The sequence below is a fragment of the Phaethon lepturus genome, unplaced genomic scaffold (genome assembly GCF_000687285.1).
Source record: "Phaethon lepturus isolate BGI_N335 unplaced genomic scaffold, ASM68728v1 scaffold17385, whole genome shotgun sequence".
NCBI lineage: Eukaryota > Metazoa > Chordata > Aves > Phaethontiformes > Phaethontidae > Phaethon > Phaethon lepturus.
In genome coordinates, this window is record NW_010538630.1 from 56,065 (window position 1) to 70,675 (window position 14,611).

The following is a 14,611-nucleotide window of genomic DNA, read 5'->3' on the forward strand; positions in this document are numbered from 1 at the left end:
ATGATGGGCCAGGACATTTCCCTTTCAGTTGACAAGCTTGACCTCGTAAGCCGCAATGTCTCTGTGTGGTCAGACCCGCCATCACTAACAGCCCATTAGTTACAAGTCGCATCTCCCAGCACAGCCAAAAAGCCACAGGCAACACAGGGGGTGTTTCCCAGTTTCCCATTGTTGGTGCTGAGCACAGCTCTTCCCAAGCACCCTCCAGCTCCAGCCATGGCAGCAGTGGCATCTGCTGCAAATGCCTTCAGCTTGGGGAGTACAGAGAGAGAAAATCTCCACAGGCAACATCCATGGATGTCTCCTCCCCAGAGGCGGCACACACAGCTCTCAAACACTTCCATCTCATTAGCAAGAGGTATCAAGGCCTGTCTTACCCTCCTCGTCACTGTAGGGTCCCTTAAAGCTTTGCCCATCAGGTGCCCAAGCAGAGTGTTTGTCTGCAGGAAGCGCAGTCTGATGTTGGTGGCTTTCGTGAAATTCCGCAGGAGAGGAGAGTAGGAGAAGTTCATGGCTCCTGGGCGCCCATTTACCAGAGAGACAACAATCTGTGAATGCAAGGATTAAAAACAAATCCGGGTAAGCCTCTGAGATGGGAGGAAATGAATCTCTCCCTCAGCTGAACCCAATCTTTATCTCCCTTCAAGATGACTGAATCAGTTCCCTGCCAGTCTCATTTAGTTTAACTAAGTAGTTTAAGTGTCACCCAAAAGTCAAGAGGGAACCAATTAATTAGAGTACCTACAGTTACTGAGAAACCCTGGAAACTCCAGGGGATGAAAACACACCACTGCTCACCTCCCCATTTTCTAAAGGCACAATCCGGGAGTATTCAGTAGTGCAGAAAGCATGGTCATCCTTGGTGATACGATCCACGGTTTGCAGTCCAAACTTCTCAATGCAGTCCCTCTTGGAAGCTGTTCACCAACCAGAGATGGGTGCAGTAAAGAGAAAAGGAATAATTCAGGGCCCTGTATTGATTTTCCCACACTGATCAAGAGGAAAGAAGGGTCTATAATCTGCACACAGATTGCTTTGTATCATTAACTCTGTCATTGCTAACATACATGTACTCCACTAAGGGAGGGAGTCACTATGAGAGTAATAGGCACGGTCAGAAAATCCCCCAAATCACCTCACTGCAGTAAATGAAGAAAGTGAAGATGGCCATTGTACCTACTGTGGCCACCTGCAAGGAAACGCACCCCTTAATTTTGCCATTAAAGCTTACAATTTAACCAGCTTGAGCTCTAACCCTGGTCTGAATTTGTTGCCTTGCTGGCACTGGATTTGCTATGCTGCTTCTGCTGAACTGAAGGAGGACTGTTTGCTGCTAGAGCTCTACTCCTGATGTAGGAGCTTGTACTATCATGTTCACGTGGCTCCTTAACTTCTTGGGTAAATCCCGAAGAGTGAGCCAGCTCAGAACCACAAGCCACAGCCACCATTGCACCATCTCCCATCAGGCAGGGTGGAATGCAGGTGTGGGGAGGGAGCTTGTGGTGTTTGGGGGAAGCAGAGCAACTGCAGGACATCTCCTTCTCCCACCTTCCTCTGAACTCTGCAATCACTCTTAAACCAACACTACAAAGCAGAAATGACCAGGCCACCCAGAACCACCCCTTGGGGACAGCAATCCTGCCACTAAGTGGCAATGCAAGGCTGGCTAAAGCCAGGGGACAGGCACGGGCAGGCAGTCACACTGCTGGCCCTGCAACCTGCTTTGGGGACACTGCATGCCAAGAGTCTCCTTGCTCTTGTAGGAGCAAGGCTTCCCTGCACAGCTGCTCCTGCAAGTCCAGCTCCCTCGTCCTCAGGATGTCTGACATCCCTGTGCCAGCAGAGCCAACCACCCCACAGTGAACATGCTGGGGCAGTTCAGGAGCTGATTGTGTAGGGTGATGAGCACCCACACCTACCTGTGCAAAACCCTACACAGTGCCACTCTCAGGCCGCTCTCTGGGTCTGTTGCCCTGGGGAAGAGGCTGGGATAAAGGCTGCTGCTCCTTCCCACTCCCATTCCACCCGCACCAGGAGCTCTCAGCAGTGCGTGCCGAAGCACACGTCGATGCAGCACTCCTGAGGGTGTTTCCATGGGGAGAAGAGGGAGGAAAGGACAGCCAACACAACCTCCTGCTCCTGCTAGCGCTGCTCAGCTCACACAGGGAGCTGGTGGGCAAAAGTTAGCCTAATTCACGGGAATAATCCTCAAAACTATGTTGCAATGTGCCTCCAGGAGGCATGCCCCTCGCTCCAGGCGCTGCACTGGCAGGCTAAGTCAGGCAGGAGGATCAGGAAGCGGGGAGCACAGAGAGCTTCTGCTTCCCCTGCCTTCACCTCTGGCTTGCACCCACACACATGTCATCTCCACCAACGTGGCCTGGCTCCATGAAACACTGTTTTGGCAACAGCAGGAGCTCAGTTGCATCCACAGGAAGATGGTGTGGAAACATTTAACATCAGGTCTCTGGCCGCCCAGCTTTGCTTCACCAGGTGCCTTTTTTTAAAGGCAATTTATTCTGAAGCCCCAGGCGAGGAGCCTGTCACCACTGGCTTGAGATAACTGATTTCCAGAGCACTGTCATGGCTGGGCATGGAAACAGTATGCTCAGTAAGAGCAGCTACTCAGAAAAATAGAAAAACTCCTCCAGTTATTGTAAATCTACACAACCGTGTCAGCCAGAAGCCGGGCACTCTGTCTCTGAGCTAAGATAGAGTAACCCATCAGCCCTAAACCACAGCAATGCTTTAAGGAAACAGCAAACTAGGGAAGCCTACCCTCAGTGGAGAAAAGGACAGAGCCTTGCGCTCTGGCTATGGCTGCCTTCTCCTCCACAACGGCAATGCCCAGAAAAGTGAGACAAAACGGGCTAATCCTACACAACATGCTGAGCTGAGGCAGGCAAGACTCTGCGGGTCTGGACGGGACAGCCAGGACCAGGAATCTTTCATGCCCTGTCCCTATTTGAAACGCTGTGTGGGGAACCCTTCATGTGGATAAACACTACCATAAATCTCTCCCCAGTGCTCCCACTTCTCCTTTGGTGGTCGAGGAAAGCGTGGTGCCTCCCCGCCCGCGACGCATGGAGGATTTGCATTGCCACGGTCCCTCCAGCCCCTCTCGCCGAGCAAGCCCATCAGCTGCACCGACAGATGCTTTCCAGGACAGTCATTTCTTCCCTCCTCCCACAAAGCAAAGCCCAAAAGCACTTCAGCAGCCAGGCCGGGGGGCACGGGGCAGCCCAGGGAACCAAACACCTCCCACGACGAGCAGGGCTCCAGGGGCAGTGCTGAGCCAGCGGCGACGGCGTCACCCATGGCAAGGCTCGCTGGTGTCTCTGGAGAACGCTTACATTTCTGCTGCGCTGCCTGCTTTTATCCCTCTTGTTGAACTGACCACCTACAGAATTCCCCGTGCCAAAAATAAACCTCTGCAAAGGACTTCTTGTGCTAGCAAATCTGGCAGGTTTTGGAGAAGCCGCTTCTTTATTTCCATGGGAATTTTCCACTGGGCTGTGTCACTGCGTGTCGCTTCTCGGGAGGGGTGGCTTAGGCAAGGCCTGATGTTGCGTGAGGGAAGACAACTCCAGACATTGCAGCATTGCCGCTACTCACAGGAACAAGCAAGTGGGGCAAGAGCCCCCCAGCTCAGCCCCAGAACAAGCAATAATGTGACTGTGACAGGCCCCAAGAGAGGCTTCAGAGCTGGAAGGGAAATTCTCAGAGAAGATAGAAAAAAGCAAAGCAGGCAATTTGACAGCAGTAATTCCCCACTAGCACACAGCAGAGGAAAAAAATGTCCGCACTGGAGAGGAGATACCACACTATGGCAATACAGCAGGTACAATGGCTGCAGCTCTTTCCTGCCCAAGAAAAGGCTAGCAAAGCTAAAGTATGGGCTGACAGGTAAGCCAGAAATATGAGCCTTTAGCAGCCCAGGGCAAAGCCTCTGAGTGCTCCTTGCCAGGTTTTAAGCTCTGGCTATAGATCTTAACTCACATTTTCTCCCAGTTATTGCTGCTGCTTCTGGGAGGGGCCGGTGGTTTAAAGTTCCTCAGCACCTAGCTACACCATAGACCCTTTGGGAGAAGAGATCTGTAGAACCAGCTGTTTCTAAAGGGATCAGGCTTTAACCAGAGAATTGGGAAGAAAGGACTTCAAATACACAGACGGGATCTCTGCAGCCACGCTTTCCAGCTAGCTGTCTCTGATCCCACCTTGCAGCAGCAGGACGGCGGTTCCCTGCCCGGCACAGGCTGTATCCAATCTCAGTACTAAAAAGCGCAAGGGGACTCTTTTCTGCCTCCAGACTTTTCTGCTACAGCAGCCACTTGGAAGCGAGCCGCTGGTTTGCTTCTGGAGGAGCTGAAATACGCCAGTCTGGATATGGTACAGGGCAGACAGACAGAGGAGGGCAGAGAGGCAACAATAAGAAATCTGATGTTCCAGACCTAGATCAACAATGCTCAACTATTGGCACTGGTGCCAACTTTAGCATCCACGCAGATTTGGGTGGGCACCAATGACAATACTTCAAAAAGCTCTGATCTAAGCTTCAACTCTTGCAGCCTTATTGGGCAGAAGAAACAGAGGACAGAGGGCATGTACCACATCGCAGCAATGACACAGAAACAACTCCAAAGCCAGCCTCGTACTTGCACAAAGAGCCATCTTTGCTGTGGCCTCGCTACCTGGCACTAAGCTGCAACTCTCTTGTAACGCTGCCATACTTACAGGCAAAATACTGCCAGGGCTCATAGGTAAGGCCGAAGTCAGTAGATCTCTCCAACACCCAGAGGTCAGGACGAGGGGAATTGGCAAATTTGATGAGGACATATGCCACGTGGAAGAGCTGAAAGAAAGGAACACAGTTAGTTGGCTGCTTGAGGCACCACGAAAACCAGGGAGAGCTTAGTGGGATCCAAGCCAAATAAACGAGCTGGCACTTCGCAAATCCTGCTGCTTGCAGGCAGCCTGGCGAGCAAAATCCTCCATATCTAAAAGGATCGTGATACGACACGGCTGCTGGAGAGAGACAGATTAGGGAGCTCAGCTCCCACCACTCCAAATGCAAACAAAACACAGACTTTGTGCCTACAGGCCGTACTCGGGAGGTTGTGCTGGGCAACACCTCAGCCTTAGCCTTGACTGGAGCAGGCGGCACTATAAACCAGCTACGAAGCTCTTTTGGGGGACTTGGCTTTTGGGCTGTTCTTGGGGTAATAGGTGACACCCTGGACTGCCAGCCTGGGAACATCCGACTGCACCTTGCACACAGCATCCCAAAACACGTTTTAAAGGCTCTCTACATGACAGCCCTGCTTCATCCACACGACCTGCGTTTTGAGCCCCAGCACAGCTCCTCTTCTCCAGGAGCCACAGGGAGGGGAGAGCAGGAGACCCACTTGGCTTCAGCACAGCTCTAACACTGGGCTGCTCCCATTTGTCTGATCACTGACGTGTGTACACACACCCTTGCCAAGAATAAAATAAATGTACTCTTTTAAAGAGCTAAAATGTCAGTGCTAGAGAGAAACAAAAGCCCCAGCAGAATTTCCCTTCCCCGGCTGGCACAGGCTCGCTCCAAGAATCCCCACTCCATCATCCTGTCACAAAGCGATATTTAAAGGCAAATAAAGTTCTCTTATCAGGGAAAATTCCTAACGTCAAAAACAACCCAAAAGGGAGTTTAGTGCTTGAAAAGCAGAGATTTATAGCTCAGGAGTCCCTCCTCATACAAAGCTGGTGCTGTACGAGCATACATCCTCCAAAGACTAACAGGTACCCAGAGGGACACTTCTGCAAGGGGAGGAAAAGCACGGCCCCGTGCCCATCTCAGCCCACCCGCCCCAGCCGTAACCAGCTGCAGGACGGCCAGAACAGCGGCCTGCACCTTGGCCCTGCCCCAGCCACACACGTTGTCAAGCCAGAGGGCAAGTATTAATAATAGCATGCCTCCCAAATAGTCCTGACAAGCAATAAGAGATTTTTTAAGGGGAAAAAGAAACAACGAAGAGGCATTTAAATCTACCAAGTCATCCATAAAGTACATGTCTTGCTATGGTCATTCAGACGAGGGGGTCAGTGCTGTTGTGTGTGCATGGAGCAAGAGGATGGGTGCAGCCCTGCGGATTGGCACCAGCTCGGTCTCCTCCTCAGCAGGATGCACAGACAAAAACTTCCTCAGGCTCCTGCCGGATGTTCCTCCAACTCTGCGGCAGCCTCTCCTCTACTTACCAGGGACTTCTCTGGTTCCCATCGCAGGCCGGTGGCACCTGAACTTACGCCTGGGTGTAGGCTAAGGGTGCTCAAGAGAGATGCTTATGGAGGACTGAACTAGATCCAGCTGGGAAATCTGTAGGATCCTGAAGCACAGCGGGTCAGATGCCATTCTCTGGCTGTGAACGGGCAGGAGGGTGGGATTTGTCACCACTGGTTTGCACTAGTAAGGACTGGTGCCATCCAGAATGAAGAAATCAAAGTGATCACCCAACACAGTTCCCTGCTGTCAAAAGACTTGCAAGCCCAATCAAGGGGGAAACAGACATCCTTTCCCAGTTGCTAAAAACTGAGGAAAAACAGACCTAAATGCTGTGTTAATTCCCCTCTGCAAACTACATGTTTGTCAAGGCATATGAGACTAAGCTCTTTTAGAGGAGCAGCATTTTCTGCCCGCTTAATCTCTCAGTGGAGTTGTTGTTTGTTAGTGAAGCCCAAGAGGCTTCAGCTCAGGCAGCTGCTTTCTCTGCAGGACCAGTTCTCACAGCTTAACATCTGCCTCTTGACATGGGAACAGGGCTGAGTACCAGCCAGTGAAGTTACACCTTCTCTCCATTGTAAATCCTCCTCTGGCTTTATTCTACAGGGACTAAATTAATGCTTCTACTGGAATCTGGCATAAACTTTAGCTGGACAAAATTCACTGTGGCTCCAGTGTACCTGCACGTGTTCTGGTCTCAGGCACTGGAAGAGCTGATGGGCTGCAAAAGGGATAACCTGCCTTTTGACACCAAGACACAAAATAAAGCACTGATAAAACAAATCAATATTGCAAATCCAAGCAAAGCAGCACCCTTTGAATGCTGTTCAAATGACTGTTTTGGTGCTAACTCCATCCCTGGGGTCTGCCTTCAGAGCTACCAGAGCTCTGTGGCTCTGGCAGACACCTGATGCACATACTCTGTCCCTCTGAAAATATGATCTTTACATTGTCAGTACCTTATCGTCCTCTGTAAACTCAGGTTTACACTCATGGCAAAGGGACAGTCATTTCATATTTGTAGCACCTACATCTAACAGCCCCCGAGCTGGAGCAGAGCCCCACGTGCTGTCTCTGCACAAACACAACAGCCATCACCCCTTTACCAACTGCTCACAGCTGAAGGACACAGCAACACTGCAGCAGGCAGCTGCAGACAGATGTGTCAAGTCAAATCCAGACTATCTCCCCATCTGTTTCACATTGTCTCAAACTTCAGCCGATAGCTCCTTGAGGAAAAGCCTTGCTTCACTGTTTAGAATGACAGACTCTGATACAGCACTGTACTCCTACATGATAAAGCCTTACAACTAATAGACAGCAGCAAAAGCAAGAGGAAAAAAAACAAGTAGGCAGGAACGAAAGGAAACCAGGAAGAAATGACAGCTCGAGGCAGTGCTGTTTCACGTTGTCTCAAACTTCAGCCGATAGCTCGAGGAAAAGCCTTGCTTCACTGTTTAGAATGACAGACTCTGATACAGCACTGTACTCCTACATGATAAAGCCTTACAACTAATAGACAGCAGCAAAAGCAAGAGGAAAAAAAACAAGTAGGCAGGAACGAAAGGAAACCAGGAAGAAATGACAGCTCGAGGCAGTGGTCTTTGCACGGAAGCTGCAGACAGGAGCTGTGCAGAACACAGCATCATCAATTCAGCTGGAGAGGCAGTTTGGTGTGAAACCTTTGAAGATTAGTAAGACTACCACTGCCTGCCTCGTGCTGTGGTGGAAGGAATGACTGTCAAATACAACAGCCTAACCCCAACACTAGGAATCTCTATTTTCAACCAGTGAATTTGGTGACTGATTTTGGGGTCCCCAGCTTGAAGTGATAGGAAGCACCTGATAGTGAAAGGAGCCACAATGTAAAATCCCCTCAGCTGCCTTTAATGCATCTTAAGGGATAGAACTAGATGAAGCAGCCTCAAGTTGTGCCAGGGGAGGTTTAGATTGGATATTAGGAAAAATTTCTTTACGGAGAGAGTGGTCAGGCATTGGAACAGGCTGCCCAGGGAGGTGGTGGAGTCACCATCACTGTAAGTGTTCAAAAAACATGTAGATGTGACACTTCAGGACACGGTTTAGTGGGTATGGTGGTGTTGGTTGGACATGGTGTGGGTTGACAGTTAGACTTAATCATCTTAGAGGTCTTTTCCAACCTTAATGATTCTATGGTTAGTGAAAACTGCCAGTCAGGTCTGCAATATGCACTCGGAGCCTCCCTCAACCCAGAGGAAAGATGACTTTCACAGAAGCACCATGTAGTTACTCATGGCAGATCTAAATTGCTTTGAAATCCACAGAGGAAAGATGCTTTCCAAACAGTCACCTATTTTTAGCACTTTCAAAGAGCAAGGTGTCCATTTTTGTCACACTCAGGGGGAAATGCTCTGAAAACATAATAATTTCAATGCTATGAAAACGTAAAATTAGAAATGTGAGGTATACCCCCATCTTCTGAATTTATCATTTTGCAAAGACAGACGGCTACAAGTTCATAGTCAGTAAATCTGCAGAGATTCTGGGGGGTCCTCCTTGCTGTCCAGTTTCATGCTGGAAAGAAGTTTTCCTAATTAAATGCCAAGTCCAAACTGTTTGCGTGCTTCTAGCTCTCAGAAGTCCCCTGCCTCTGGAGAGAATGGGTTACGATGCAGTCGTAACTTGATGCAAAACCAAGCCTAGGGCTCAGTGCTTTATAAAGTGAAAACAACAGCCGAAAAAAGAACTACTGCTGCTGGTTGCAAGCCCTGGCGTAAGCACCCCTGGGACAGGGGAGTGGCAGGGTCGGGCAGCGCACAGGCTCGTGACCCGTACGAGCCCTCTCCAGCTGAAAGATGTAGCTGGTTTCAGTACATTTTAAGTCCTGGGAGACGTGGGTTTGTGCATGGGTACCCCACACACACACGTTGGGCACTGGGAAGAACTGTGTCCATGCTTGCTGGTAGCTCACTGAAAGGCCAGTCGCACGCCCACTGGCAGGGTTAAATATCCAAGACCAGGGCTAGCATGCTAACTTTTTATCTTTTATTGCTGATTTTCACAGGAAAGAACAAGAACCTCTAGGTTCTTGCTGGATCGGATATTCCTATCCTGCTCCTGCTCTCAAAGCCAAACACGATTCCTCCCAAACCCATTGTTAGTACTGCTGTGCACTGTTAGACTGCTGCTCAATTTCATTCCAGTCATGACAATTTTGGGACACAAAGAAGCCAGCCAACACTGCAGACCCACTCCCCTCCAGTACATAAGGGTCAAGGTCATTCCTACATGGAGCACAGAAAATATTCAGGAGCCTGTGACCACAGTGAATCAACCCTGGAACAGGACCCGCATCCTGGTATTCAGAGGGATTTTTGTCAAATCTGGCGAGTCCCCTGCCTCTCCATCCAACATCCTTATCTTGCAGAATATCACAGCCTGCCGGAAAAAATAAAGGCAGATTGCCTGCTTCAAGTGCATATGCTGAGAAAACTCAGAGAGATACAAAGACAGAGCGGTAGCTCTAAAAATAGAGTTGGCAGAAAAGCCAGACTTTTCATTCCATGTTTAGTTCCAGTACAGTTCTGCCCAACCAATATTGCAAGAGAAATGGTTGGGGTTTTTTCCAAAGCCTTTATTTAGCTCCTATTATCAGTCAGATGAATAAAAACCTCTATGCTCCCAGCTTCTTGGGCAATTTTTTTCCCCTTCTCCATACAGGGAAGGAGGTGAAGCAGCACATTTGATGCACACACTTGTCTCCAGGCAAGCAGACCCCTTGCTCCTACCACCTCTGAAAGCATGCCAGGTACAACTCAACCCCCAACCATGGGTTGGGATTTCATTAAATGAGTTTTCAGCCAGTAAACTCTGACAGGAGTATTTTAATTAGCAACCAACTTTCTTTGAAAATAGTAACATCCCTACACCTAGCTGATGTTGCTGCTAGTGATTTTGAAGCATGTTCCCTTAGTAACAATCCTAGCTGCCTGGAAGGATGAAGCAAGTCCCGTAGCCAGGAGAGGAAGATGGAGATGAGGGCTCCATCCCTTTGTGTGTTTGGATGGTGGGCAGCTTTATCCAGCACCAAAATCCCATGAAAATATAATTCTGATTACTGCCCAGCGTGACAGCACAATGATTTTGAAGAGTAAAACCAGGGCCCCATGAGGCAGGAGAAACTCAGCTGCTTTTGGAGCAGCACGTTCTCTGTCTGTCAGTCCATCTATCCTGCTGCATAAGCAGCACACGATGGCAAACTTGCACATTTCTGCTCTGTTCCCTCCCTCAAGACACTGATTTCAGTTTTCGAGCTCTGCGAGGCACATGTGAAAACAAGGCAGCAAGCTGGACCCAGTCACATCCCACATTTCTTTCATGAGAGATTTTTGGTGAAGTCTCACTTGTATTCCTCCAAGGTGACACAGAGCTATACGGTAATACTTAAAAAACAAAATAAACCTTCACATTGTTGTAATATTGGCAACTATGTTTTGACAAACGGCAAGAGAGGCCCTTTTTTGGTCCTCTGACAAAAAGGTATGAGCCGGCTACATTGGCTGGGAGCTATGTATAGCTCTACTCCCCGCTCCGGAGCACGCAGGAGTAGTTCATGTAGCAAACCACTCTGTAATTTTCTGCAGGACTGATTTATTACCTTTGGTGTTGACTTATTAAAATAGCACCATGTAAAAACAAAGCAGTTCATCTCTTCCTAACCACTGCTAAATATCCCCATGGCGTGTGCATATGGATAGCATTACCAGCACTGCCGTATTCCTGCTTGGGATTTCCTGGAAGGATTGGATGGACCAGGCGAGCAGGTGCGCCTCTAACGGTGCAGCGCATGGGCAATAAATCCCGCTCTTTAGGGGCACATGAGGTCTCCTGGATATGTACAGCATGGCCGGGAGCGGTGGTCAGCCCAAAGAGCTTCAGCACATGCACAGCGGGCACCTGCGGCATTTCAGGGCATGCTGCACCCCAATCTGGGTCACTGCACAGCAGCTCCAGACATCCCCAAAGCTTAGACCAAAGCCGAGGAAAGCCAGATGAACCATTTCAGACAGGTATTGCTGCAGAGCAACTGTGGAAAGTGAGGTGTTCAGTTTTTAACTTTTTTTTTTTTTCCTTTCCCCCTCTGAGCTTTCAAAAGCAACTGATGCTTTTGCTTCCTCCCAAGCCCACCCATCCCCAAGGCACTGCCTTGGGCAGCCACAAGCCCACCTGGAAGATGGGGTTAGCAGTCCACAGTCCCAGGGAAAAGCAGCTCCCCAGCAGCACAGGTCACCTCTGTCTGCAGCCTGGGCACCAGCGTTCAGGCAAGCAGGTGCCCAGCTGCTGTGGGCACAGTGAGCACTCATCGGGCTTGGAAACGCTCGGCAGCGCTGGCACTGCATCTGCTCTTCCCAGCAGTGACAGGAGCTAAAGCCAATAAGCAATCAAGCCTTTTCGCACACCTTTTATCCCCACAAAGAAGTATGTGGAAGGTGAAAAAGCCCTGAAAAGCCAGAGAGCTTCTGACTTGCTTTGAATTTCTCTAGGTCAGTGATCTGCCCCTTTTGCATCTTCTGCCTGTAATCATTTATTCTCATTGAAGCAATGGATTTACTCATTAACAGCCTCACTGTCCCCCTGCTGAGCTTCAGCTGTCTTACAAGCAGATTTATTTCTTCCTAGCCCATACATCAGGATCCGTTATTAAAATCTCACACTTGGCTGCTGGTAGGTATGTGCCTACCTTTTATTTCCAATCACACAGGAACTATTTCAACCCTTGTAGGCAGCAAAAAAAAGGTGCTTCCTCTCCAAAGCAGGCATGGCTTTTTATGCAATCATTTTTTATAAAATGCTCAAGTCCCTGAGATCAAACAACACCCCCACAAAAAAAGCACAAAAGTCAGTGTTTTTAAAGATGGACGTGACACTTTTCCCCCTCGTTTCCCTCTTTTGCTCACAGCACCTCCTGCCTTGTTCTCATACGTCTGTGTGTCAAGTCCTCACTCCTAAAAATGCTGTTTTTCCAAATAATTCATGCAGGGTTACAGGGTTCTGAATGAGAAGGTCCCCTATGCTTGTGTCCCACAATTTTCATAGCCAAGTTTCAGAAACAACCACCCATCTCCATTCACCGTCTGCAGAGTCCACTGCAACTCATCACATCCATGCTCAGAAACCCTTCAGGGTGCCCCACGCCTCTCAGACAAACCAGAGCTGCTTGTCCAAGGAGGTAGGTTAGCTCTTCTACTAGAAAGTCTGGGACAAGGCAGAGGCTTGGGGACAGCAGTGCCCCGGCTGCCCTGAGCCTGCAGTTGCTCCGAGGGGTGACAGCGAGACCCTGCCTGGCCCAGGACACCAGAGAGCCAGAGCCCTGTGCCCACCCGATTACCTGGAGGAGAGGACAGAGCTGCAAAGCTGGAGCTATTCAAACAGCTCTGCAGGCCTGGGGAGAGAGGCAAGCACTGAGACTCAGGGGACAGGAAAGGGCCTGAGTTTTGCACCAACTCAGTTTCAAATTTTCCTCTCAAAACTCAAGAGTTTTGTTAAAAGAGACCAAAGAAAACATTCTCCTGGAAACCACAGATTCAGAACTACCAGTCAGCGTGAAACTTGCTCAGTGTCATAACTAACAGCAACCCAACTTTTTACGGTGTTATTTTCTGAACAGCGCCTGTTCCCTTTCTAAGCGGCTTGGCTTAGAGCTGATAGAGCATTTTCCACAAAGGATTTTTTCTTTAAACACCACTTCTGAGGAGAATTTGGCTCGTTCACTAATTTCACACACAGCACTGCTTTATCTTCACAGCATCCTCCTGTGCGAGTCATCCCTCCCCAGCCAGCACCATACACACCTCCTGCCAAAATTCCTTGGGAGACCAAACCTGCAGCACTGGCGCAAGCCAGGACAGTGCGGTGCCATCGCTTGTGGCTCGGTGAGCCTGCACAGTGCTGAACTGAAGATCTGGATAGCCACGTTTTAGAGATTACCACCACAGGGCAGCCTGACACAGCAGGTTCAGCCAGCTGACACTAAGGAGAGGGGCACGGAGGAGCATGGGCACGAGTGGGGTTTGGGAAGCATCCCGTTAAATCCGTGCCTGCCTGGAGCTGCAAACAGCAAGTGCCACAGGGCTACATCGGCAGCGTTCAGGGGATGCTGATGCACCAACCCGTACACATGCAAACACAAGCTTGTGCTTAAACGCCAGCAAGTGGGGTCCCTTCCGAATTCATAATCAGCCCTTTCTGTGTTTGCCCAACAGCCACCCATGCGTCCGTTACTGGAGCCAGGCGTGCCCATGGCGGGGGAGGTAAGTGGGGGCATCGCAGCAGAGCAAAACACGGTCAGGACAGAAGGGGATGGCTGGAATTCCGCAGGATGAGGCTTCAGTCACTTATAGATAAGGACGTCGCCCACACTAGGCTTTCACTGTGCATTAGGAGATATCCTGCACTTGGCTGAGATGGCCTTTGAACTTTCTAGGTTGCTGGGAGAAATGTAAAGTAACGCCTTAGAGACAAGACTTAAATATTTGTCTTTTAGCCCAAACTTGAACTAGCACACCCTCAGGGAAGGGCTAAGTGGGCCTTCCTCCCACCACAATGCGGACAGCCTTGGGCACCCCATAAAGGACGACAAACGCTGGCCCGCAAGGCCAGCCCAGCCCGGGAGCAGACTGAGGCCACAGAACACGGAGAGGAGCGGGTGCCCCAACCACCAGGACCGCAAACCTCCCCAGTTGCTTTAATCCTCTTACAAACACCAGCAGAAGCCCAGCACAGTGGTTGTAAAAATGCCCTTAAAACTTCCTAATGCTTCAGAGATAAGACACTATGTTTGGGATTTCAGATTCTCAGACTATTTACCTCGAGGTGTCAGTGGTCTTTGACTGTTAAATACTTGTAGGAAGCTTCTGGGAACGTTTTTGCGGAGTTAGGTGTTCTGGGAAAATACTGACATCATTAATCAGTTGCTGGCAGGATTAGCAGCAGTTCATACCAGGGTCTTCCAAAGGGCTGTGTTCCTCCCAGTAAAATACGGCATTATTTGAAAAGAGGGGTAAGGAAGAAAGTGGCTCAAAGAAGAAAACTGGAAAATGAATATGAGCCTCTGGGCTCATGGAGGCACAAGGCACACCAACAGGCACGTTGGCTTCAATAGCCCCAGCTGTGAAATAATTTGTGCTTGTGCAGTGCTGAGGCGCAGGAGCGAAGAAGCCAAACTGCCTGCAAGCAGCTCCTTGTGGATAGGTGAGCAATGAGCAGATGCTCTAGAAAGACTTGGTATCGTAGAGGAATTTAACTGGAAGTTACTCAAATCCAGACAGCTAAACAAATCCAGCCACCTACATGATGATGGCTTTGAGCAGAAAA

The 14,611-nt window shown here is 49.6% G+C and overlaps 1 protein-coding gene across 1 annotated transcript in view; it reads right to left on the reverse strand.

Moving 5' to 3' along the window:
* The window catches only part of LAMA5 (laminin, alpha 5), an 88,891-nt gene that overhangs the window by 47,514 nt on the left and 26,766 nt on the right, over positions 1 to 14,611 (reverse strand). The window contains 3 exon segments of the mRNA XM_010286891.1: positions 378 to 548; positions 799 to 917; positions 4,735 to 4,852. Of these exon segments, the coding sequence (XP_010285193.1) occupies positions 378 to 512 (135 nt within the window). The 5' untranslated portion in view covers positions 513 to 548; positions 799 to 917; positions 4,735 to 4,852.